Here is a 23,725-nt window from a genome sequence, read left to right on the forward strand (position 1 = left end):
ATTTGTCTTCAAAATAAGAGCTTTACATTGCACCCCACTGGAGTTTAGAACTGGGCTCTTACCGCGGGGCTTTTAATTTGAAAGTAGCTACCGTTAGTAGTTTGCCGCTACAACAACAAGCCGACAACAAGGACAGCAACGGAGACCGAGGAGACGCTAGCATCTCCCGGATCTCAGCGGCTTTCCAGTTGCTCATCTTGACGTCCGCGGATCAAGTGATGAACTGCTGCTGTGATCAGCTGTTTCCTGGATTTAAAACTCTCCAACTGTGGGTCGAACAACAGTGCACATAATCCACACCTCCGCCCATCTCACGCAATTGAGGCACATCGATGTCTCGGATTTACATAGCAGTGGAGGTGGCAATAATTGTACCCTCGTGGCCTGAAGTTGGCGGACCAAAACAGACCCCCAAATTAAATCCGCAGACGCAAAAAGGACGTCCAATTGGCGGCTTGCTGCTCAGTATAAAAACAGCTATAACTAGCTACAGATGTCTCCCAACTGGTGAAAAGCACAACACAGACAACCACTTCCTGTCGCCAAAATGGCCGCCATCATTGGGCATTTCAGTGAGGTATCAATCATTGTAACATTTTGAAATAATTTATTGTCACCATAGTGCCATTCTGTTTATTTAGCCTCAGGGATAAACTGCTACAAATATGTAAGCTACAACTTAGCTTAAGTGTTAGCAATCTCAGACAGCCTAATAAGTCTTATTTTTATTTGTTTGTTTGTCTGTGAGTACACAGAATGTCTTTGTAGATGTTATATCTTTATATATGTATGTGTATATATATATATATATATATATATATATATATATATATATATATATATATATATATATATATATATATATATATATATATGATGAGATGATGAGCAATATTATCCAAATATTTTATCATGAAGAATAAAACCTTGTTAATAAGAACTTTATAATTTATCAGATAGGTGAAGGTCTGTGTTACTTGTCGCACACTGAAGCAAAAAAGTCCCAGCCTTTGTGATTGGATGACTTAACTGAGTTGTTGCCACATTCTCCTTTTTATTTTACTGTGTCAAAAAGAATTACAAAATCATAGTGGAGACATCAGCATCACATACAGATACTCATTAATTCATTTCTTTAGCCCTCCCCATTACATATACACTCACAACACTATAAATATCTCCTGAAGTTAAGACTGTTTGATATGTGTTGTGTGCCAGTCTTCAAGTTCTTCTAGTAGAGAGAAAAAAAAAAGAACTAACAGGATTATTATACTGGATGGTTTGCATTGAGACACACCCCAATGAATTATATAGCTGAAAGTGACAGATTAATCACCATCTCTTGGTAATTCTGGAGACGAACCAAGACCAACAGGAAGAGAAAATCCATACTCCTCCATCATAAGTGAATCATTCATTTCTGCTCTGACCCGCGCGAGTCAGTTCACATATATTTGTGATCTGTGATGTAGTCAGCGTGACCTACCAGACCACAGGCTCGTGTCACATGTGACAATCAAACTGATTATGCCGATTTCTTTTACGTGGTGCCATCTGGTGGTTCAACTAATGCATTGTGACAACTTGTGCAAAAAAAAGACAAAGTCAAGGTCTCCCCCAGCTTTATCTCGTTAAGCTCAGGAACATTTTGTAATGTTATCAGGGCAACAAGAAAGGAAACCGAATTATAGGTCATATTTATAAAAGGAAGGAAACAAACGTCGACACTGATAGATGCTGGATTGAGTTTGTCACCGGAAGAGAAAAACACAGATGTCAATGTTTCAGTTGCGCAGCTGATGTTAGTCTTGTAGAGGGATCACGTTGAAAATGAAAAGTTCTTCCGTGAAAATGAAAAGTTCTTCTTTGAAAATGAAAAGTACCTCTGATCAAGACTGTGTTTCAACATTGGTAAAGCATGAAACCATGGGATATTTTTGGTACGACCTCAGCATAACATCCAGCTGTGTGCTTGGTGAGAAAGATGGAAGAAGTTGGAAGAAGTTGTCCAACCCTTATCAAGTGGTTTTTGTGCTGAAACCTAACCAGATCACAGCGTTTTTAACCTAAAGTAATGCAAAGTTGCAACATATAGAAATGGACAGTTTAAACACATCCAGGGTTTTCAGACATGTCCACTGCCAACTTGTATACTGCTGACTGAGTTGGGTTAAAAATATAAGTCCAAAGTACCATCCAGTATTTAAGTCCATTCAGAGAACACAGTGCTCATAATTCCATTCCCAGCACTCAATATCTCCTTCTCCATTACACGCAGCAGGCAACTGACACCGGGCATGAAAGATTCATACTTATCTACATTATGATCAAAGTATCCAAATATGTGCACCCAAAACGCTGGAGGAAAGATGCAACGCTGTGTTGGGACCTTGAGCGTCATCAAGCAGTCGGCTCTGTGGAAGGAAAATACAATTTCAGATGTGTTGAAGCCAGACAACATGACCATCAGGGTTGGACCAGACTAGACATCAGTTTGCCAGCAGTGACTCAGGTTCAGCACAGCAGTCACTCTGAATATTTTCACCGCATCCCTCTACAGTACTTAGAGATGACCTCTATTCACTTAACTGTCATTTTGAAAAATAACAGCCCATCACACCTTGGAACAGCCATCAGGCTGTTTGGTCAAAAGCTTTCAGATTTTTTTTAGAGCTTTCCTGGTTCTTTTTCCAACACAGGGCTGATTTGCTGGCACTGGCGCCTGAGTGCAACTACAAGCAGTTTGCAGCGTGCTCGTATCCAGGAGGACGTGCAAAACAAACAACAAATTAAAACCAAATGGAGCTGTCCTCAGATTTGTATCAGTATATTCACACTTTCGAGGTTACTGTTGCACAATCTGAGACAGAACAACATCTACTCCAGCGCAAAAAACTAAAGTATTTCATCATGTGATGTTTCATTCAGTCTTCGCTCATATTCATGAATAAGATTTCCTAAAATTCTTTGCTCAGCTGATCAGAGCCGGCCAGGTTTGGAGTAGGGAGCCGGCTGCAGCGACTGACATTCTGGAGGAATAAATGCCTGGAGTCTCATCGGATGCTGCTCTGATCTAGAGGAGGAAAGCTCATCTTACTTGAGTAAGCTTGTGGATTTCTCTGGGTTTGAACATCTGGAATAATGCAATTTCTCAAGTTAGTCTCTAGTTGTTTTTAAGGCATTTGAACACAGAATTCTTATATCTTATACCATTAAGCATAAACATACCGCAGAGGAAAAGTTCACTGGGAAACAGAGGCAATCTATCCTCAGGTGTAATCCATGTGGCACAGAGACAATACCGCATGCTGGTTTAAAGATTTACTAACAGTATTTTTTTTCTCGTGAAGTACATCAAGCCTGGCACAAAGCCCAAGTTTATGTCTCGAAGAGTTCGTTTCCATCTTCATAAAATTACATATTTCAGTGCACATTAGTGTCTCCAAAGTTTCATGCATTCATCGGCTCCCACATGGTTATACTGGCTGTTGCACAAGCGGCAAATATTGCACTAATGTACCTATTTTTGAGGACATTTTATCGTGTCACTTGTCAAAATCGCTAAAACAGCAGGGGAGGTGCCAATGTACGACTGGCAGCCGGGAGCGCTACAGAAATTACCAAAGCACAATGGAGCCTCCACCAGAGCTGTCACCTCCCTGTAACGCGCCACAAGCGCACACAGGGCAAGTACATTCTCTTTCAAACTGAGAGGTTCAGGTGAAGTAGGTTCAGGCTTGAAGTTCATGTTACTGTGGCTACCTTAGAGAGTTTAAAGCAACATGTTTTATCTACCATGTAGTGTGAAATCATAGTGAAAGCATTGGTTTTAAGGGTGTGTTGTGTCAAGACTAAACTAAATCATATACAGTACACAGTATAAGTACCCCTCATATATGCAGTTTAACTCAGCAGGTTTCTTGCCATCAACAGCATTATAATAAACCCACATGGCAAACACCCCTTTAGGGTACTGGAGTGGCTTTTCTCTGAGAGCCATCGCAGCTAATGAGTATACTGTTGAGTATAAATGAGGATTATCCGGAGTAGCACTTTGGCAGGAGACTGCATCCATTTTCTTTACATGCTTGTTCAAACGCATGCCACTGAAGAGGGAGCACCAGCACTCTGAAAGGTGTTGGCGCGATGAAGGACAAACCTCTTGACGTCAGGCTGATCTTAAAAGAGGATACTGCTGCACATTAATTCTTATCACACGTTTTGTTTTTTGGTCACCTTGCGGATGAAATTACATCATTTAAAACGCTGATTATACGTGTTTGTTATTCAAGTTTGTCAGAAATGTCCTCCTTTGTAGTTTGGATGGGGTTTTTTTGTTTGTTTGTTTTTTCAGTCTGTTTTATGAAATTACACGACAAATTACTTAGACAGAGGTTTGATTGCTAGGTCTGCAATGCCATTACTGAGAAAATGTTTATGCACCTATTAAATATTTAATTGTTAAGAAATAACAAAATGGTATATCCCAAAGGTGAAGTGACCCTTTCTCAAATAGAACTTGGGGACTTGAGCTCCAGGAGAGCTCTGTTCCTGGCCAGTGTGAAAGTGAAACTCAGTGTCTAAACCTAACCAAGTAGTTTCAGTGGCTAAACCAGATCGTGTAGTTTCGGTGTCAAAACCTAACCAAGCAGTTTCAATGTCTATTCCAAGTGTTTCCAGCATATCAAGTACCTTAGCACGCCTAGATGCCCCCATTTCCAGCCACTGTTGCCGTATCTTGTGTTGACACTGCAACAGCATGTATGTACAGACGACGAGGAGTGAATGTAGCTGCATGTTTGAACAGTCAAAATCACAAGTGGTGCCTATAAGGTTACTCCAGTAATTTCCAGGGAAATATGTGCAAAGGAGGCTTAACACAATTTTCAGAGGGAAATTAAATGGTTCTGTAGCTGAGTCAATCAACCTGTTTTGGTCTGGTGGTGCCATGATGCAAGCACAAAATGAGCTGAAGCAGGGGCAGAAGCAGACAGTCGAGGAATATAGAGTAGAAGTCAATGCCTGTATTAAAATGTACTGTATGTGAATAGAGTTCAATGTAGAAGTTTTTCAGGTTTGTTTTTTTATTTTCTGGCATGTTGTCCATCTTTAAAATACACTGAATATTACTGATATGCAGTTTATCATCTTTTTTTTCCACGGTACAGTGAGACCCTGATTCCTGTGTAATGACACTGTTATGGGGTTATTCTACAAACACAAAATAAAAACATTAGCTGGCACACTTTCCTTGTGAAATGCATCGTAAAGACCACTTTGCAACGGAAAGACAATGCCCATAGAGTCCTTAAGAGATGTACAGTTCAAAAAGGAGTCGACATCAAATCAACAGATTTAAGTCAACAATAATAATCAAGGTAAATGCATTATTACACAGGAATCCGTTAAATATCAAAACAAAATATCAACAGAAATGCTCTTTTCACAAGTGTAGCAAAAGACAATTTATCATAGATATAATAGTAACAGGTGACAAGGCCTAAAATAAATGAGAATCTCTTGCCATTCTGTCATAAAAACCTGACAAACACATGAAATCTCAAGAGATAAGAGTGACAAAGACTCACATTTGTTCCAACAAGACACTGTACAGCTCAGGGTGGAGTCGTGGAGCTAAAAATGGTCGACAGCTTTTTAAAATTCTGCAGATCAACATGCCCCCTCCTTAGGAGATCATGGAAAGCCAAGGCATTATAAAAAAGGTAAATTAAGTCCTCGTACTCAAAGATGGGAATAAAGTTGTAGCTTCAGAGGACTCTTAAAAAAAATGTACAAAACAAACCAGTAAACAGCCAGAGGAGCACGATGTCTCTGGTCTAACTTTTAGTTTGCAGACGTTTTTGTTTTAGTTTCCTCCTACGAGGCATCCACACACCACACCAATCAAAGGGCAAGATCAAAATGTCCAAGTTGCACAGCAAAATGTAACAAACTACAGAAAGAATTGACAAGAGCGCCAGTGTTTCTCTGTGTTTTTGTAACTTCTGTAACAGTTAACACACTGATTTTTGAAACAAAGGAAACTTCCAGTTTGCGAATAATATGCATTTATCTTTTTTGTAAAGTTTGGGGAGTTTTCCATGCTTTCTTTTGATGACTGATGATTTGTTCGTGCCTCCTCCTGGTTTGCAGTCTTCACCCACATGCCGCTGGTAGTGATTGCAGTCTCATGTCTCTGCAGCATTCGTGTATGTACTCCACAGAAAATACAGACTTTAGCTTCAGCTGGGTGGATGATACATATGTACAGTAAATGCTAAAACAGATCGATTGAGCTAATCGGCAAAAGTGGTGTGACGTAATACTTTTAGCTGTCAAAATACTATCATGATTACAAGCGGGGGGCTTGAAAAGAGTCAGATAGCTTAGCGTGTAGCTTCCCCCACAAAAAGGCAGAATGAATTCAGTTCACACAGCGAAGGCTGAGTTAAGAGTCAGGCTGGTCATAAAAACAAAATGCTTTAGCACCATAGAATATCACTTGTTGGCAAGCAAACAGAAGAACAAAACCCCCCCACAGGCAGCACTGACTGGATATCTGCCAGCCATTTTTTAAACCATCTCTTGTACTTCAAACTTTGATAAAATTCACAATGTACAGACACCTTTCCTTTTTATCCTCGCGCTAAGCAAACTGATGATGAGGTGTCAAAATGTCTACGACTTAAGCGTCAAAGGGGCACATCCTCCTAAGTAATCTGCCAGGTTCCCTCTCGGCACAAGTTTTGCCATGACAACTGCCCAAGCTGAAGAGAAGACATATGGAGAAAGAGTTGTTCCAAAGACCGGAGAAAGATTTCTGATCACCTGACCAGAGGTTGATTTATGCAGAGCAGAGCAGAGGGGACAGGAGAGGGCTGGAGAAGGGTTGTGCTCTTGGGACTTGGCAAGTTTCAGTGAAAACTTAGGAGTGGTAGCAGCTGAATGGAATCTTCTTAGCCATGACTCATGTCTCTCGCAAGGCCTCCAGCTGGGACCTGCAGCATGTTGGGACAATGTGACCTCAGATGGTACAAAAAGGGATCCAATAGATTGACGGGTTTGGGACTCAGACGCAGGTGCCTTGGTGAGCTGGAGGAAGAGCTTTTCTGCTCTTTAAAGCCTGGGACTTGTCCTTAAAATCTGTTGGTTTCTGCTGCGAAACGTCTATCAGCGCACTGGCGACGATGATTCCTGAAGAAAGGACAAGGAAAGAAAAAAGGCTTTCTTCAGCTGAAAAACAAATGGATTACACCTCTATATTACGTCAATATTTTGCAGCGTCCACGGCCAAATTTTCTTTATTCCTGTGTCTAATTGGAACCACATTTTCAGAGGTAGCAGCAGAAATCTCATTTTAAACTGTGAACTCACTGTAATAATACAAAAACCCATGCAGACTTGTGGGTCACTGAACCACACTTAACATCTGTCTGGTAAAATACAGGTCATCTTTCTGTAAAATCCCTGACCACGAGGATGTGAGAATTTTGTAAAGTTGGAAGGTTGTGGAAATTGTTGCCACGCTGTGAAATGTCATCGACTGACCATCATAATTAGATCGACTCAAGTAATTAATTCAGACGCCGTCGGCATCGTCAACTGAGCAGGTGTGTGCCAAGCCTGAAAATAGAAATTACTTAAAATGTAATTATTTCAATCAACAGTATGATGTGGCATATGATATCGGAATAGTTTTTTTTAAGTGACCTTTTTTTTCTAATCTGTGCTAATGGAGTTAAGGAGGTAATTTTCCGAACACGTAAGTAACAAAGTTTGATAAAAAAAAAAAAAAAAATCATTGAGAAACTCAAAGTTAATGTGTATTAATTTTATTCTTATTTTTTTTTTAATTAAAAGTATGTGTGCGTTACCTGACTGTCCTGGTGGTGGTAAGCCTGACGGCCCGGACGGCAGACGCAAAAGGACAGTCAGTACAGCAGCTTTCCCTCCTGAACACGGCTCCATCGCAACTGGTTTAGGTGCACCCTGGGAAGAGGAAAACAAACAGAGATAATGAACCTTGTAACCTAAAATGTGTCAGTAAACGCTGCACTCAAGAATTTTGAAGCTTTTACGTGTCTCATAGAGAGATGGTGGTTAACACGTAGTTACTGTCAGGGACATTAATCTTTATAATGCCAAAGAGCTTTGTTGTGTTCATACTAGTGCTCTTGCAGACTGGGGGAAGCATGGCGATGCTAGCCATTGGGTTAGCTTGAAAAATTTGTCATCCATAGAGCTCTATTTTAGGCAAAGTATGATAAAAATACTTAAATGACACCCTGGATCTCTTAGTTGGCATACCTCTGCTCTACAGACCAAGCTGAAATCAAAGCGATGTGACTGCCACACACAAGTGTTGATTTGTGTTTTTTTTCCTGTGATGGCAAATGTGCTGTTGATTTTTTCTTTATTTGGGGAACAATGGTCACCAATTTTAGCTGCTGGAGCTGCTGCATTTAAGAACAGTCACCCTCCTCCTGAGACAAATGGCTCGATTGGTCACACATTGGTCGACTGGGGTGTGTGTGTGTGTGTGTGTGTGTGTGTCTCACTGTCAGACGGCGCCACGTGTCGAGGCAATGACCTACCCTCAGATTTAATGGCCAAAACTGCTTGTCTCAAGCGTGAAAAACATGTCATCCTGATAATGAATGTCAAGGGTTTCACAGCATGTTTTGGATGAGGGGATAGAAATTGGGGAATAATAACATGTCTGCATAGAATTGCCTTTTTTCTCCGCGTCTGGATGAATTTTAAATGGAGATGAGTTGGAGGCAAAATCAGCAGAGGCAAAAACGGTAGTAAAATGGGGACGCATCGAAACATGAGAGAATGAGGAGTCGGGTGCACTAATTTGTATTCACATGTTCCACTGAAATTTGTTGAAACTACAAGGACACTTGTGCTAACATTGACTCCAAGACCCTCATTTTACCGGATATACACACATGTCAATGCTGTTAAGAGACCATTCCATAACATAAAAACTAATGGAAATTAATATGATAGTAGTTTCTCCCACTCTTTGCAATGTGAGTGCAAAAACTTCATAAGTAAGTGCTTATCAAAAGTAAGTGCAATCTTGTTTCCTTTGAAGCATGCAGTGTAATTCCCCGTGCAACTTTCAATTAAGTTTGCCATTTCAAATGCCACAGTTCACAACAGATACAGACTGTTTCTTAGTTACTCGGTGACATTGAGGGCCTAATAATATAATAGTAATCATAATGATGAACCCTCAAAATACAGTCAGTATATGGGTGCTGATTTCACAGCACACAGTGGATGAGAGAATAACATTCTTAACAAATACAATTTGTCATCTATCTTGAAAACTTCTCAAATATCAACTAGAAGAGACAAACTACACGAAGAAACAAATACATCCAGGATTGTAATCATTTTTCATTTGGTGTGGCTAAGATTTCTTTAAATTACAAGTACAGCAGCTAAAGGTAATTATGTCACAGTAGCACTATATTCTAATAATGCATGCATCGACTACTGCATTAGCATGCTTGTCATGCCAGCGGAGTGTGATTTTAATTTTACTAACTCAAGAAATTTTGCCACCAAAGAAAGGCACAGTCTGAAAATAGGCAAATTACTTATTCATTAGTTTGTGTGGATACAGGGGCCGATTAAAGGTGAAGCCAATGATTTGCTCAACAATGAACCAGCTCTGTAGTTAAACAATAAATAAATGTTTTAACCCAATTTTTCAAAGCCTTTTAGTCACAAACATGCCACCAAATGTTGATTCAGAGAGGTGCTGAATTTGTCCTTCATCAAGAGACAGCCCTCTTTGCAGAATACTAATAATTTAGTTGAGGTTATGAATGCTGTCAACAGTGGCACAGGTTGTTTTCCATTTGCCTGTTCTATTAATCAGTTGGAACTAACACAGAGGGACAGAAAGATGAGGGGAATGGAGACAAGGACAAAGGTGAAGAATTATTAAAAAAGAAAGAAAGAGAAATGGAAGGGTGGCCCAAAATATCATTAAAAAGTATATTAAATGTGGCAGACACAAACTCTGCCAATTACTTGTTAAACTGTTCTACAAAGTTTTTACTCAAGCCATATAACTTTATTTAATAAACATTACAAGGCCCGATTCAAACATTTACCCTTACAATATATGTTTCATTTAAAAACACTTCGCTTTAAACCTATTGGTCACAACCCTGGACTGGCTGTAAGGACCTATTTGTACATTCAGTACTCCACAGGGGATCTACATTAAGTCTACTTACCTCTGACCTACAATTATTTTACAATTAATGCGCTGAATGACTCACATCCTTCAAAAGACTCTGTGTGAAAGCAGCTTATGTGCACAGTTACTCGACCCAATTAGGCCACATGATAAGAGCACTATAATGTAATGCGTCTTTTCAGGTACGTTCACGATCGAGAGGCACATATCCACCACTGACATACAGAGGTAATCAAACCGCCAGCCATTTCGTGTCCATTCAAGTGATTCTGCTAATGAATAGCTACAGTATAAGCATTCATCCATAAGGGCGAATTTAACATAGACTGATTTTTGATGAACGCAGATTCCACTGCAGGCTATATTTGATGTACACGAACTGCCGGGTGAAACATCGTTACAGCTGTTCCAAACAAATTAGTAACACCGAGGCAACATTAAGGTTCAGAGGACTTCCAACAGAAACTGTGTCACTGCTATGAAGGGTTCTGTAGGAATACCTTCTCTGTGTTTGATTTAAATGCAAGGCAACTGCTATTTTTAGCAATGCTAGCAGGGCTCTAGGGTAAATTAATGGCAGTTTGTCAAAAAGAACAGAAAAAGAGAAATATCTCAACAATAACTATACAGCCTGAGATTAAATTTCACTCATACTGTATATTTATGCTCCCCAGAGGATGACTCACACCAACTTTGATGTTCCCCTGACTTTACCGCTTGCACTACAACTATTCAGATGAAATCACCAGATATTAATCACCAGACAGTCAGTGTCCCCAGAGGATGAATCCTAATGTATGTAGCGAAGTGGGCGTTGACCTGACGTTGAAGTTGACGTTTATGAAACAACATTTAGATGCACTGCTATGAAGGCGGGCAAAGACATTCATGGTTCCCTCAGGATTAACCAAATAACTTTAATGATCCTAACGTGAGGTCAACATTTGATATTCCCCGATACTATGGTTTGTGAATTAATACCTACATAACAAGTGACATTCCAAAACAACCTCTGCTGTTGTTTGTGTTCAGTGACAATTAGCAAATGTTAGCATGCTAACGTGCCAAACTAAGATATGTTAGCATTTAGCTTAAAGCACTGCTGTGTAACAACCTCACAAAGCCACCATTATCAATTTGTAGACTCTTTGGTCCCGTCTCTACTGCCACTCCAAACGTTACCATTGAACCTTTGACAGTACATAATAAACATACAGTGTGACCAACATCACCTCAGGTTTTACTTTTTTGTTTAACTGTACATATTCCTGCCCACACTGTTGCCACTGGTTGACCCTTGACTGAGCAAGTATAATCAGCAGCAGAATCCATTGGTGAGCGAAATCACTTTGATTGGCTTTTCAGCTGAGCAAATCAGTGTTCAAGAAGAGGGAAAGAAAAAGAAAGAGAAAACAACCATGTGCCTGTCACTGTAGTATCCATGATTTCACCCACTTAGTGACATTTCTCACAATTTTTCACTTGCAACATTTTAGAAGACACAAAAACTCTGCTTTATCATAAAACCACATGCACAACCTCAGCCATGAGTCTTAGGGTTTCTCTAGACGGAGATAATACACATTAATTGGCTGTCAGCTGTTGCTGTCTTTCACTGTGTTTTCAAGCACTTTCAGATTAGACACAGGCAATGTGAGGTGATGAGGAAGTCTGTCTTCATTGCTGCGTGTTATTCGATGTTGGTTTGGTGTGGCCAGGCCCTTAAACATGAAGTTGATAACATCACTAGTATAAATGTTGGTAATGTTATTTATAAAAGTATTACTACTGGTCACTTACAGGCAAATAATGCTTTTTTTCTGTCATGTCCTCAATTGATTGACCGAATGTTGACTATTCTTAGAGTGGACAGTTCCACATACTGTCAAAAAAAAAATGCTGTTTTTTTTGTTCCGTTTTGTTGTTTTACATTAAAGCAAAAACAAAAATAAAAAAATAAAAATTGTTTGTGTGAAAGGCAACAATTATAGCAAAGTTAAAGTTCGTCTCGCTCTCTCTCTGCGAAACGCTTCTATTAATTTGGGATATTGGACGTTTTTCCAACAATGCCAAGAAAAATAAAAACATTAATACATCATTTCATTCCATTTCAATCATACGGTCGCATTTTCTATAAAAGCATTTAAAATTGCTTTGTCCATTCTCATATCTCTCAAAGAAGATTTACACAGCCTGCATTCCCACAATGCATTCATAACCATCCGAGCACATAAACATGCATGCACACATGCAAACACACAATAATTCTGCTTTCCTTCCCCTGCTGAGAGGTGTCATCCATCATACTAGCTGGTTCCATATGTTGAATGCCAGCCATAGTGAATGGAGACATCTGTGACATAGAGGCCTGGGCCTGAAGTGTTTTTGGACCCGATCGGCTCTCTGTCTAACAGCTGCTGACATCTTGGTCACTAACAGCAATGCAGCATCTCTTGGGGGTTTGGACTGACCAACCAACCAACAATGGAGAGAAACGGCCACAAAGGCTGTTTACATTTTCTCTGAGGCCAGCTGGAGTGTCTGCAAAGATTTAGTGTCAGATAACTGCTACTAACTAATGCAGTGAGAGTGGCGCTGACGGTACGATCACAGAATAACGTCTTAAATGTTTTCATGTGTTGCGATGGGCGTGAGGGGTCATTTTGGTGCCGCAGCCCTTCTGTGTCTTGTTTCCTGCGCAAATTGCATCAGCTACGACTGAGATTTTTTTTTTTTAAATCAGTCTAAACTTTGTTTCCGAAACAGAACATTTTAAGCAAACATCAGACTTGAACTGCAGATACTTCTTCCATAATGTGGATGTTTATAAGCCAATATTATCTCTGTAATTTGTCTTCTCTGCATCCGTCAGTGAGTGAGCTGCTCTGAGTTAAAGTACAAACAGAGCAGCTTAAACAAATAGGAAAGCAGTGATGCTAGCGTGGCATCAGTGTCCTCTTTGACATCAACAAATATTTCCAATAGTTAAGTGGTGCCAGATGCTGACCAATTAACCTTTATAAAAAGGGAATTAGGCTCGTTTCATATGGTTCACCTTCAGCTGGTGCCAAGGCACGCAATGCTGAGCTGTATGTGGTCCAACACATGCATTTGCATTTGGAGCCACATTTGAAGCCACATAGATTAGATTTATCTCAAGGAACGAGTCCAAAATACACTGAAATATTTAAAAAGCTGGCAAAGTCTACTTAGTAGACGAGATGGTGTGCTTCCATATATGTGAATGCATCAGTTAAAGACAAAGGTTCAGGACCCACTCGGACCAGTCTATATAGAGCGTGGACTGATAGCAGGAGAGGTGCCGGCTCACCTCCTGAGCACTGCTCACTGTGTCCTTGAGCTAGGCACCAGATGCTCCTGGTGCCTCATACAAGGCAGCCCCCTTTGCACTGACACCTCTCCATTAATGCATCTGTAAAGGTCCTGTTTGTGCATGTGTGTGTATTTTAGGCATGTGTATGTATGAAGAAATAACAACAGAGGGAAAAAACTGGATTCAAGTGATTAATAAAATGTTTTCTTTTTGTGGTTGAAGATTCCCCATTTTGTGCCATGAAACAAAAAATAAAAAAAATTAAATTAACTGACCTGTTTAAGTTAATAAAGAGAGTCAGCCCTGCATAATAACACAATCTCTGAAAGAGCACAAATTCAGTCGTACACAAATAAGATATGTACATGAATATGCACATGAATGTGGCAGACACAACAAGGCGATGTTCAGCTGATGTAATAGGGAATCCCTGATATAAACCCCTAAAAGCTTAGAATAAATAAGATGTGCCATATATCATAGTGACATCTGAGGACTTGCATGTTGGTTTACAAGATGTACAAATATCTGAGACAGTGCTTGAAGAAATAGCTCAGAAGCTGCAGACTATTATGGCTGCTACAGCAACTGCATGACTGGCCACAAAAGCACTGAAAAATAGTTACTTTTTCAACAGAAAAATGTCTATTTAACATTAGAATAGCTGATTCCCTGCAAGGTACGGTTAATGACCTTTCAGTAAGCATACACGAGGTTAATGCTGCATTTGGCTACTGCACATCTGGAATTAACATCTCATCAGACATTAAGGCCAATGTTAATCTTGGATAGTAAATATGATGAGAGACCATTCACGTACTACTGGAATGGAAATGATTTACATAATAGCCCTTAATTCATTCTTACTAATGCATGTATAATGTATTTATATTTTGGTATGTATAATTTATCATGAAGCATACATTTTGTTAGGCGCCTATAAAAATCCCAGCACATAAAGTTATAATCCAAACTTCTTTTTAATGAAGTAAAGACAGAACATTGTTACTAAAACAACCAAGGTCTCAGGAGTTTTCTGCAACAACACTTTTATAGTTACTTTAACTTAAAAGCTGTGCAGACATCTAAGAGAAACTGAAAGTCAGACGTCCACGGGTTCAGTCTGCATCTTGAAAGGGTCGAGAAACAGAAGACTGAGGATGTGTTTTTATTCCAGTTATCATTTCCAAAACAGCTTAGGACAGTGTTTACAGCAACACTCTCCAGTGGATGCAGAGTCTCTACCTTAACAGGGAACAGAGGCAGAGGCAGGGAAGGGAGGGGTGGAATAAATGATTAGATAACAGAAGGACATGCACCGACAAGTATGTGATTAACATTTTACTTAAATCAAGGTAAAGCAGCGGTTTCCAGCACCATTCAGACTCAGATTGTATCTCGCTGCTTCAAAAAGTGCAACAATAAAGTGCACTCAGAGCTGAGAAGCATTGTTTTTCTCCTCTTTTGTTCTTTACATTGCCCTTCACAATCCCATAATGCACGGAGAGAAGCACTCAGCGCAGCACTAATAGCTAATGCAGTGCCTCTTTGCTGGTTGCCACAGTGATTTTATTTATTTCTCCCAGAAGGCAGGTGACACAGTGCTGGCCGTGGCTGAAGAAACACTGTTGGTCCCCCGATGTCAATTTGTGGATGTTTGCTTCCCATATTGCTTTAAGATATGCTTTTATCCCATGTGGCATTGAGTCCTATTGGCTGTACTTAGTGCCAGACTTCTTCTCCAGTCTCTATCTGTATGGGAGGTATTCACGTCAGAGGATTAGGGAGGTGGGTAGCAACTTGTCAGGCAAGAGAATTGCATGTATGTAGAAGTATATGAGCAGGTAGCATGCAAGGAGGAATTAATCCAAATGAAAAGCAAAATCAGGCCAAACAGAAACATGTAGGAACAATATACAACACTAATAAAAATGTTCTATTTAAATGTTTTAAAGGGGACATATTACGCCTGATTTTCAGGTTCCTAATTTTATTTTGGGTCCCTACTAGACCAGTGCACCACAAACATATCGTTTTTTCTGTCTTTTTTCAGAGAAGAAGAAGAGACGGAGCATGCGCATAAAGCTTGCGCACTGTATACAAACAGACAGTAGACGGAGACACTGAACAAAACAAGAAGAAGGCGAAAATGGCTATTCGGTTGTCCATAATCCTTTTTCGCTCAGCCCTTGTAACCCCAGTAGGCTCAATATCTTCTGTGGCATGAACACAAGCATGTAGTCCGCCACTGTTGTTGTTGTTGTTGTTGTTATGAGATGTAACAGGGCTAAGAGGTCGAAGGCTAGATGTCAAGGGGTGGGGCGATGGCGTCATCGATACGCAAAGTATGCAGATTCGCCGTCCATACAAGAACGCAAGGGCAGTGTTTTCAGATTTTTCCACCCTGAGACCGGGTTTCAAAAAAGTGCATTTACAGGCACTGCATTTATAGGATCCATGTGGACAATCGGCCAAAACAATGCAAAACATCTGCGTTTACACACAGAAGTGTTTCCATGTGGATGGCCCCTTAGTCTTTAGCCATGACTGCAGCAATTCACATAAAGAAGAGGGACATGGGAAGAAAGGACTACGACTGACAGATTCTTTTGTGGATAAAAGCATATATTGTGAGTACAGGACAGGAGCAGGTTGAGGACAGCACAATGAGGCCTAATTATTACGTACAAAAAACAATCTTTCATATGTCAGAAGGAGCACTTGGACGTCTAAGCTTGCTTGTATCAAAACCCCGTGTGAAGAAGAAAAGATCAGGGAACTCTCTGGCATCCTGTTTGTTTCAGACTCTTGCACAATGTTACATTTTTTCAGCAATAATTTGGTAATTATCTGTGTGTTTGCGTGCGTGTGTGCAAGCAAGAGAGCGAGACTCACGTCAACCACATGCTGCAACAGTTCTGTTTGTTCTCCCCTGGCGTCCAGTGCAACAGCGACTGAGGCAAATGGACGGCTGGCCATCTGCTGACGCTCTCTCATCAGTTGCTGTAAAGTCAAACACAGATGACAGTGAGTGAAACGCAGAATGGAGTTTAATCACACGTTAGATTTATAAAGCAAGGAGTGAGAAATATGTTCTACTGAAATAATAACATGAATATATGCGTACAGCTTCTGTTTTGCATTTGTTATGAATGTATTTTTTTTAAATTACAAACTATGATATGAATTTAATATTCTCTTTCTATTAAAATGCTTTTGCTTCAATGACAGCGTGCACTCAAGCTGGCATAAAACCTGATGACTGGTGTTACAGATGTAACAATTTGACTTTCGACACTGTTAAATTGATTATCTGTAAGTTTGTGTGACAGTATGAGAGACTTTCAGTGTGGTCTCAGACTTTTGGATCCCATTATTTACATACAGTATGGTATAAATCACAAATATAAAAAAAAAAAAAAAAACCCCACATGTTTTGAATCTCAGCTGTTGATAATGCTGATCTAAAGGAAGTCACTGTCATCCAGAGGCATCCCAACAATGTATTACAAACCACATAACATTTCCAGTCAGTGGTTTATCTAATGTAATCCAATCATGATGATAGTGTGTGATGATGGTTATGATACCTTTAAAAAAAATGTACAACTTCAGTTTATTATAAGATGCCATAAAAGAGCCTGTAACACATGTTAAAGGCTCCAGAGTGAGAAAGAATAAAAAAATATGGAAAAAATAATAATACAGCAATATACACCCTCATGGCTTTTACAGCATGAGGCTAAAAATCAATTGCAGATATCAATGATGACCCACTGAAAGACTCACACACCCAACGCACATGGGGAATTATTTTGTGCCCCACATTGCTCACTGAGCCTGAAATTGATTTGAGGTCTTTCATTTTGTAAATAAAACTGAACTGAATTGAGTACAAAAAAATTGTCATAATGTAAAATACTTTGTCCATTATATGATGCAAACGGCAGTGATAACACAGCTTTTGTTAACCATCCCACTACAATTACCAGGAACAGGAACAGACTTGAAACTGGACAATGATAGGTTAGAAACTGAAACTACTAAAAGTAATAGCTAGAAACCATTAAGCCTGCGACATGAGTCACCAACATACAGTATACAGCGACAGGATAATACTCAAATTTTCGTACAGTTTCTGCATAAAAATGCCGTGTTAGTCCCCAAGAGTGACGCCATGTCTGCGTCTTAGACCTCAACGGAAAACAGCTTCTCTTGTTCCTTTCTAATCAATATTGTAAAACAACTAGCACCACACTTTCATCAGTGACGCAGTGTCTGATCAATATCGAAACAGGCCACCATTTTAGTGCCAAGGACATCACTGATTGGTATTGGATTTGTGATGAGCTTAAGTGTGCCGCATTAAGATCTAATTGTACTTCAGATTACAAAGCACATCCAGCAGTCGTGATGATTGGCCTCATAACCTGTCCTTCCTCTGCACCTCCCTGAAGTTCAATAAATATATCTCTACTGTGTGTTGCAGACATATAAACAATTTCATACAAAAGTGCACTAACACAATGTATCGAGTACATATAAAAAACTATAAGCTGACATTTTGTTGGGTGTTCTGGGTTTATGGTTTAGGTATATGATAGGACATCAACTGTTCAGTAATTCCCTGTTATGTGGAAGCCTGCTCTGGATGCTACTGTGAAGGCTAACATTAGTTAGATCTAACCTCTGTCCTGCTTAAACAAATATGTAAGCAAAGCAAGCAAAGCATTTTGGTTTAAATTAATACAAACATTATGGAATACAGGGGTCCTGTTTCGAAAAGTTTTGGGAACCACTAAAAAGACAGCAGGAGATGGTATTTTCTAACTCATTGGGCTAATGTTAGCTTAAGAAGCTAGCTAGCTACAGCTGATGACACTTGATGACAAAGCGTTGGTCTTCAGCAATGAACTGCCGTTGAAAATAATTGACCCAAAATTTCAAAGGATCTGTCTCCATTCTGACTCTGGGCAGCATGTGTTAGTAAAAAGGACATGTGTTAAATAAAATTGTGCCGCTGTTTCGGGTCAACTGTACAAGAGCTTGGAGTTCTCTGGTGGTCTCATTCGGAATAGAAATGTGTCCTTGGTGCAGTAATAACCCTGAGATTCTTGTGTCCACACCCCCACTCTCACTCGCTCTGAATATATTAAGTATTCATTAGTCCGCCTATTAATTGGCAAAATTCTGGAGAGGTTGATAGCATTGTATGGATGAACAAGTGAAAAAAACGTCCGTTGAAGATGCTTTGAATAAACATCTTGGGGTATCAGGGATTCCATCGATAAGACAGCTTTACAAAGAGGATGACAGAGCACTTTAATCTTTTTAGGTTTTTTTCTTTTTTACATCATCACAGTTCTGTTGAGGGTGTACACAGAAAAAGTGATGGAAATGGTGGTATTCAATTAATATGTCAAAAAGCTTGATTACATATTTTGGGAGCTAACAGTGACTCATTACTGAGACTTGCACAGGCAGCTCTTCAAGTGGAGCCTCAATTATCTCTGATGGAGATTCAGATTAAAAAAAACCTCACATTGGCTGACCAAACTTCATGTTCTCAAATTAAGCTGATATTTAATGTAAATTTTGAATAAATTTGAGGCCGACACATATATCAGTTGGCTAATATTATTTGCTGATAGTGGCCTATCACAGGTACATCAATGTTGGAGCAGTGTTTCCCACATGTGTATCAATAGCTATCCAAGTACATTCAGCAACCCATTTCAGCATTTAATACTTTTTCTTATCATCTGTCCGAGAAAAGGGTCATCCACAATTGATTAACTAGTGGACAATCTCCATAACATATAACACTAATGTTAATAGTTTCAGGACAAATGCTTATGTTTTGATTTCAATTCATAGTTTCAACAATGTTAGCTAACATTACAATAGTGTTATAGCTGCTGTCTAGTGATTTCATGTGATGTTTAAAAATGTAGAAGGGGTGTTCACAGTAGTTGACAGGACACATGTTGAGGCAAGAGGGAAGCACATGTAGGTATGTGGCGCCTCAAATAGTTTTTAGTTAGTCTATCATATATCGTGTTGTACATCATATTTGTCTAAAGACTAGCCTATGTCCTGTGTAATGTATCTTTCCAACACAAGCAAGACACACAAAGTGCACACATTTTGACTATGATCAGTGTGTTTCATATGTTACATGCATCATAAATAATGAATTATTCCTTCAATGCAGCCTATGTTGATATCATAATATTTTGAATCAACCCTCTACAGACTAACCTTCACAGTTACAGACTCACTAATGGAGAGTGAAAGAGAGAAAATTCCAGGTGAGTTCTGTGTAAGAACTGCTTTGTTGAATTACTCTGAAAACATTCCCTGGGGGAGGTAAAGCTGAGAAGAAAAAAAAAACAACAGCCATATGAAATTGAGATTGATCACCTGATTGATTTTTCTCTTTTTCAGGGCTCATGTTAGATTGTTGTACATCTCCACGATTAAACATCAAACAAGCAACACCAAACGTACAGATTTGAGCTGCTGGGCCAGCACAGGTCAAAATGAGAAATTTTGCCCTTTTCGAAAAGATAAAAGCAGGATGGAGGGCTCAGCGGGGTTGTTGCAAAACAAGAAAACAGCTCACGGCCTATTAAGGTTTCTCACACAGACGCTTCAAACCCAACAACATTCATCGTAAATGTCATGGAGCAGAAATGTTATTTATCATGTTGGAGAATTCATTAAAAGCAACAAACCATAAGAAGTGAGCAGAAGCAAAGCTGGGGAATGCTAAGCTTTGCTTTGTGTCCGGTACAGACAACAAAAATGTGCTGGGAATAAAATCAACAATGGACCAGAACAATACCGGAGACAATTAAGAAATGAATATCAAGCAAATGACAAAAGGAAAGAGTGAACTTTTTAAAACTGAATGACGTTTGTGCAATGACAGACTGATTTAGTCAAGAACACAAGCTGGAGCCATTCATGGTTCTGATAAGGACGGACATGCAGTGCATTGCTATGCAACTTGATTAATTTGGCAAGTGTGTGCCTAAATTATCTGTCTTGTGAATACAGCATTTTTGTTCCCTTCATTGGATTTCTATAAAAGGGTAAGTGTCATCCCGCCTTTGAGCATATTCTACACCTAAGCAGGTCACTGTGTCCTTTCCAAAGATCACCGGCTGTAACCACAGGCGTCGTTCTCAGATAAAAACAAAACAAAACAAAATAAAACAATATACTGAATTGTGTGGCCATCTATAGACAGACAAGCCCACAGATCGTGAAAATGTGGTCTAGTGAACAGCTACTACATATCACACTGATATGATGCTGGTGTGAATAAGCAGTGTTGTGTGGGCTTGAGTCCCACTAACTCATTAGAAAATAGCAACAATATGCAGATAGTGGTTTTTGTCAAAGTAATTAAATCGCCCCTCGCTCTATTTCCAGAATGCCACTTTACTCATTAGTGGGAGTCCAAGGGTGAGCTATAACCGAAGTTGAACTCACAGTTGCACATCATCTTCTGTAACTTTAGAGGAAATTATTAGAGTGCAAACTTTAAACTGAACAGGGGAGAATCAAGGTGACCAGGGGCTTAAGAGTAGGATAATCTTAGTGTAGCAATCGATGACTGCTCTTCTAGGGAAGAAGCCGAACGTGAGACCACGCAGAGTCTGCAGAGGGACCTGTAAGAGTTATGTAGTGAGTAATGTGTTATCTTCTGGTTATATCAATGCAGTCACAACAGCACATTAGACAAGTGAGCTGTCTTAATCAAAACCAGTTTGTTTGTAGTCATTTTTGAGTGAATGACACTTGAGATTCAGGCCACATTGAGACTGCCATGTAAAACTGAAGCCCCTTTCTTCAGTTTGAATGACACTAGTCCAGCAATGAAACAGAGGACAAAAGGCCCCAAATAACCAGAGGGTCGTCCGAACAAGATGTGAAGTTCAGCCAAAATACAACGCGACTCCATCCATCCATCCATCCATCCATCAAAGTTGCGATCTCGCCACAACGATAAAATGATTGCTGCCGTGATAACTTTCCAGACTTGTAAAATCCTGTCAGCCAGAGTTATAAACAGCTGTGTAGCGCTCGGGCGTCTGATGAGCCTTCAGACTCATGAATGATGTATTAATGAAGCTGGGCTTACAGGATCAAACTTCATATCTCACCAGTCCCTGAAGCAACGCACCCCACCAATCAACTGTAATTCAGAACTGTTTTTGTCCGAATTATGGTTCAGAAACACAGAATCAGGCAGGACACACCTGGATGGCACTGGGCCAGCAGGAGTTCCAGCTGTTGGGTGACGTAATTAGGCAGCTCTATTGAAAAAATCTTTCACTAATCCACTGGCAAACACATTAAGTTTTCTTTATTCTCTTCAAAGACGAACTCTATAATATTTACTTTAAATAGAAGTGTAATATCTGCACACACTTTTCACCTCTACAGATTGGACAGCATTTGAGTCACAAAGCCCTTTCCCAAAACATCTTGATAGATGTATATAAAAAAAGGACGACCTTTCCACCAAACAAAAAAGTGTTAGGGGATAAAGCAGGGAGTGTGCCTGTTGCCTTTGACTTAAACCATGGCCATTACCAATGTCATTTCTAGGAAGAATTCTATAGATTTGAAATAACAAACACTAATCAGGTACTGGTTAATTTAACTGATGTTATGCTTAAACATAACTGCAGCTGAATAACTGTTTTAGAGTGCCAGTAAGACACCATGTCCCTACACAACGGTCAGTGTGGAGGACGTGTGTTGGTGCTTGTGTTTGTGAAAGAGACAAATAGAGCGAAGCCACGTTAGATACATTCACATGTTTGTGTGTAGAACATGTCCGTGATGCAGCCTTGTGAAATGTCAGTGCCCCCTCCCATCTGTTTCCCCTCACAGGTAGCTTCAAAGAGGTCAGCCCTCGTACTCCTCCGTGGCATTTACAGCTGTTGTCTTCTCATCCCTTTGTCTCCCCCCCACCACTCAAGATCCAAGTCTCGTCACCTATCCTGAACTAAAAATTATTCAAATGCGACAACTGCACCTTTGGTACAGAGTCTTTTCAACTCCTGACAGAAAATGAAAGCCCTTATCCAATTACTGCATTAGTGTGGCGAAAGATCAGCTTTGTAGGATTGAGAGAACACCAGGTATTGACGCATTTACCACCTTTTGGAGTCAAGTTTCTGAGAGGCTGCTTTTTTCAAAATCACACAAAAACGGTGCCGACTTGGTTATGTACAAATATTCATGTCAAATGTGTTTCTATCAAAAAATAGAAAGAGAAACTGCTTCATATAAACAAATTGCCGACAAAGTATGAACACAGATTTCACACCACAACGCCAACACAAAACATCCAAAAGTTCAGTTAGCACCAGACGTCCATATGCCACTTGGCTGGATCAGTGCCTCAGTATTGTTCCTGCTATCTCAAGAACCCTCATTAAGAATCGTTTCTTCCATGTCCTTATGTCTGATGGCGCCTTGTGAGCTTTAGACGGCGTTCAGCTCCATATTTGTACAGGCCTCATAAGTGCGAGGGCTGTTCGCAGGCCCCTTCAAATTAAATGGACACAATGCTCCATGAAGAGCCAATCAGCTCATCAATAGACAAGATTGGCGGTGCAGAATCAAAGACCTGGTCTTGTCCCAACATGAGAGTAATGACCAATTCCACTGAAACTCTTGTGATTATAACTTCCCATCTGTAGTGACAGAATGCCTCAAGTAGAGATGAGAAAGGAGGTCTGGTGAGCTCACTTCTTTCTAACGCCACACTGCCAGATTTCTTTCGTTTTCAGACTCTGGCAAACTGAAACTGACTCAAGAGACGCTGGAGGCAGTTTATCAGATTTCACATAGCTGCCTCTGGAGCCATCAATACTTAATACAGCTTTGTTTCCAAATAGGCAGCAGCACTCCAAATCACCTGACAACATTCTTTGATTTGCAATATTCTCACCAATCCATTTATCCAGATCCATTAGTCTGACTGGGCTGTTGTCAAGGCCCCACTGCTCACTCTTTGGACTTTTTCTTACTTTTCTCATGTTGAACTTGATTTATTCAGGTTTGTCACTGTGTAAGATTTGCCTTAAAAATTATTGTCCTACATCTTTTTGTATGTGAAGCCAACAAAACGTTTTTTTTTT

The 23,725-nt window shown here is 39.9% G+C and overlaps 1 protein-coding gene across 3 annotated transcripts in view; it reads right to left on the reverse strand.

Annotated features, from left to right (window-relative positions):
- Positions 1-5,064: 5,064 nt before the first annotated feature.
- The window catches only part of atrnl1b (attractin-like 1b), a 73,439-nt gene continuing 54,778 nt past the window's right edge, over positions 5,065-23,725 (reverse strand). For 2 of the 3 annotated variants that reach the window (XM_037081469.1, XM_037081470.1), the window contains 3 exons: positions 16,455-16,562; positions 7,875-7,989; positions 5,065-7,194 (listed from right to left, as the gene is read on the reverse strand). In XM_037081469.1, coding sequence (XP_036937364.1) covers positions 7,070-7,194; positions 7,875-7,989; positions 16,455-16,562 — 348 coding nt within the window. In that variant the 3' untranslated portion in view covers positions 5,065-7,069. Of the gene's footprint in view, positions 7,195-7,874; positions 7,990-14,503; positions 15,312-16,454; positions 16,563-23,725 lie in introns of those variants that run through there. The other variant, XM_037081471.1, reaches the window with a different exon arrangement.

The sequence above is a fragment of the Acanthopagrus latus genome, chromosome 20 (assembly GCF_904848185.1).
Source record: "Acanthopagrus latus isolate v.2019 chromosome 20, fAcaLat1.1, whole genome shotgun sequence".
NCBI classification, from domain to species: domain Eukaryota; kingdom Metazoa; phylum Chordata; class Actinopteri; order Spariformes; family Sparidae; genus Acanthopagrus; species Acanthopagrus latus.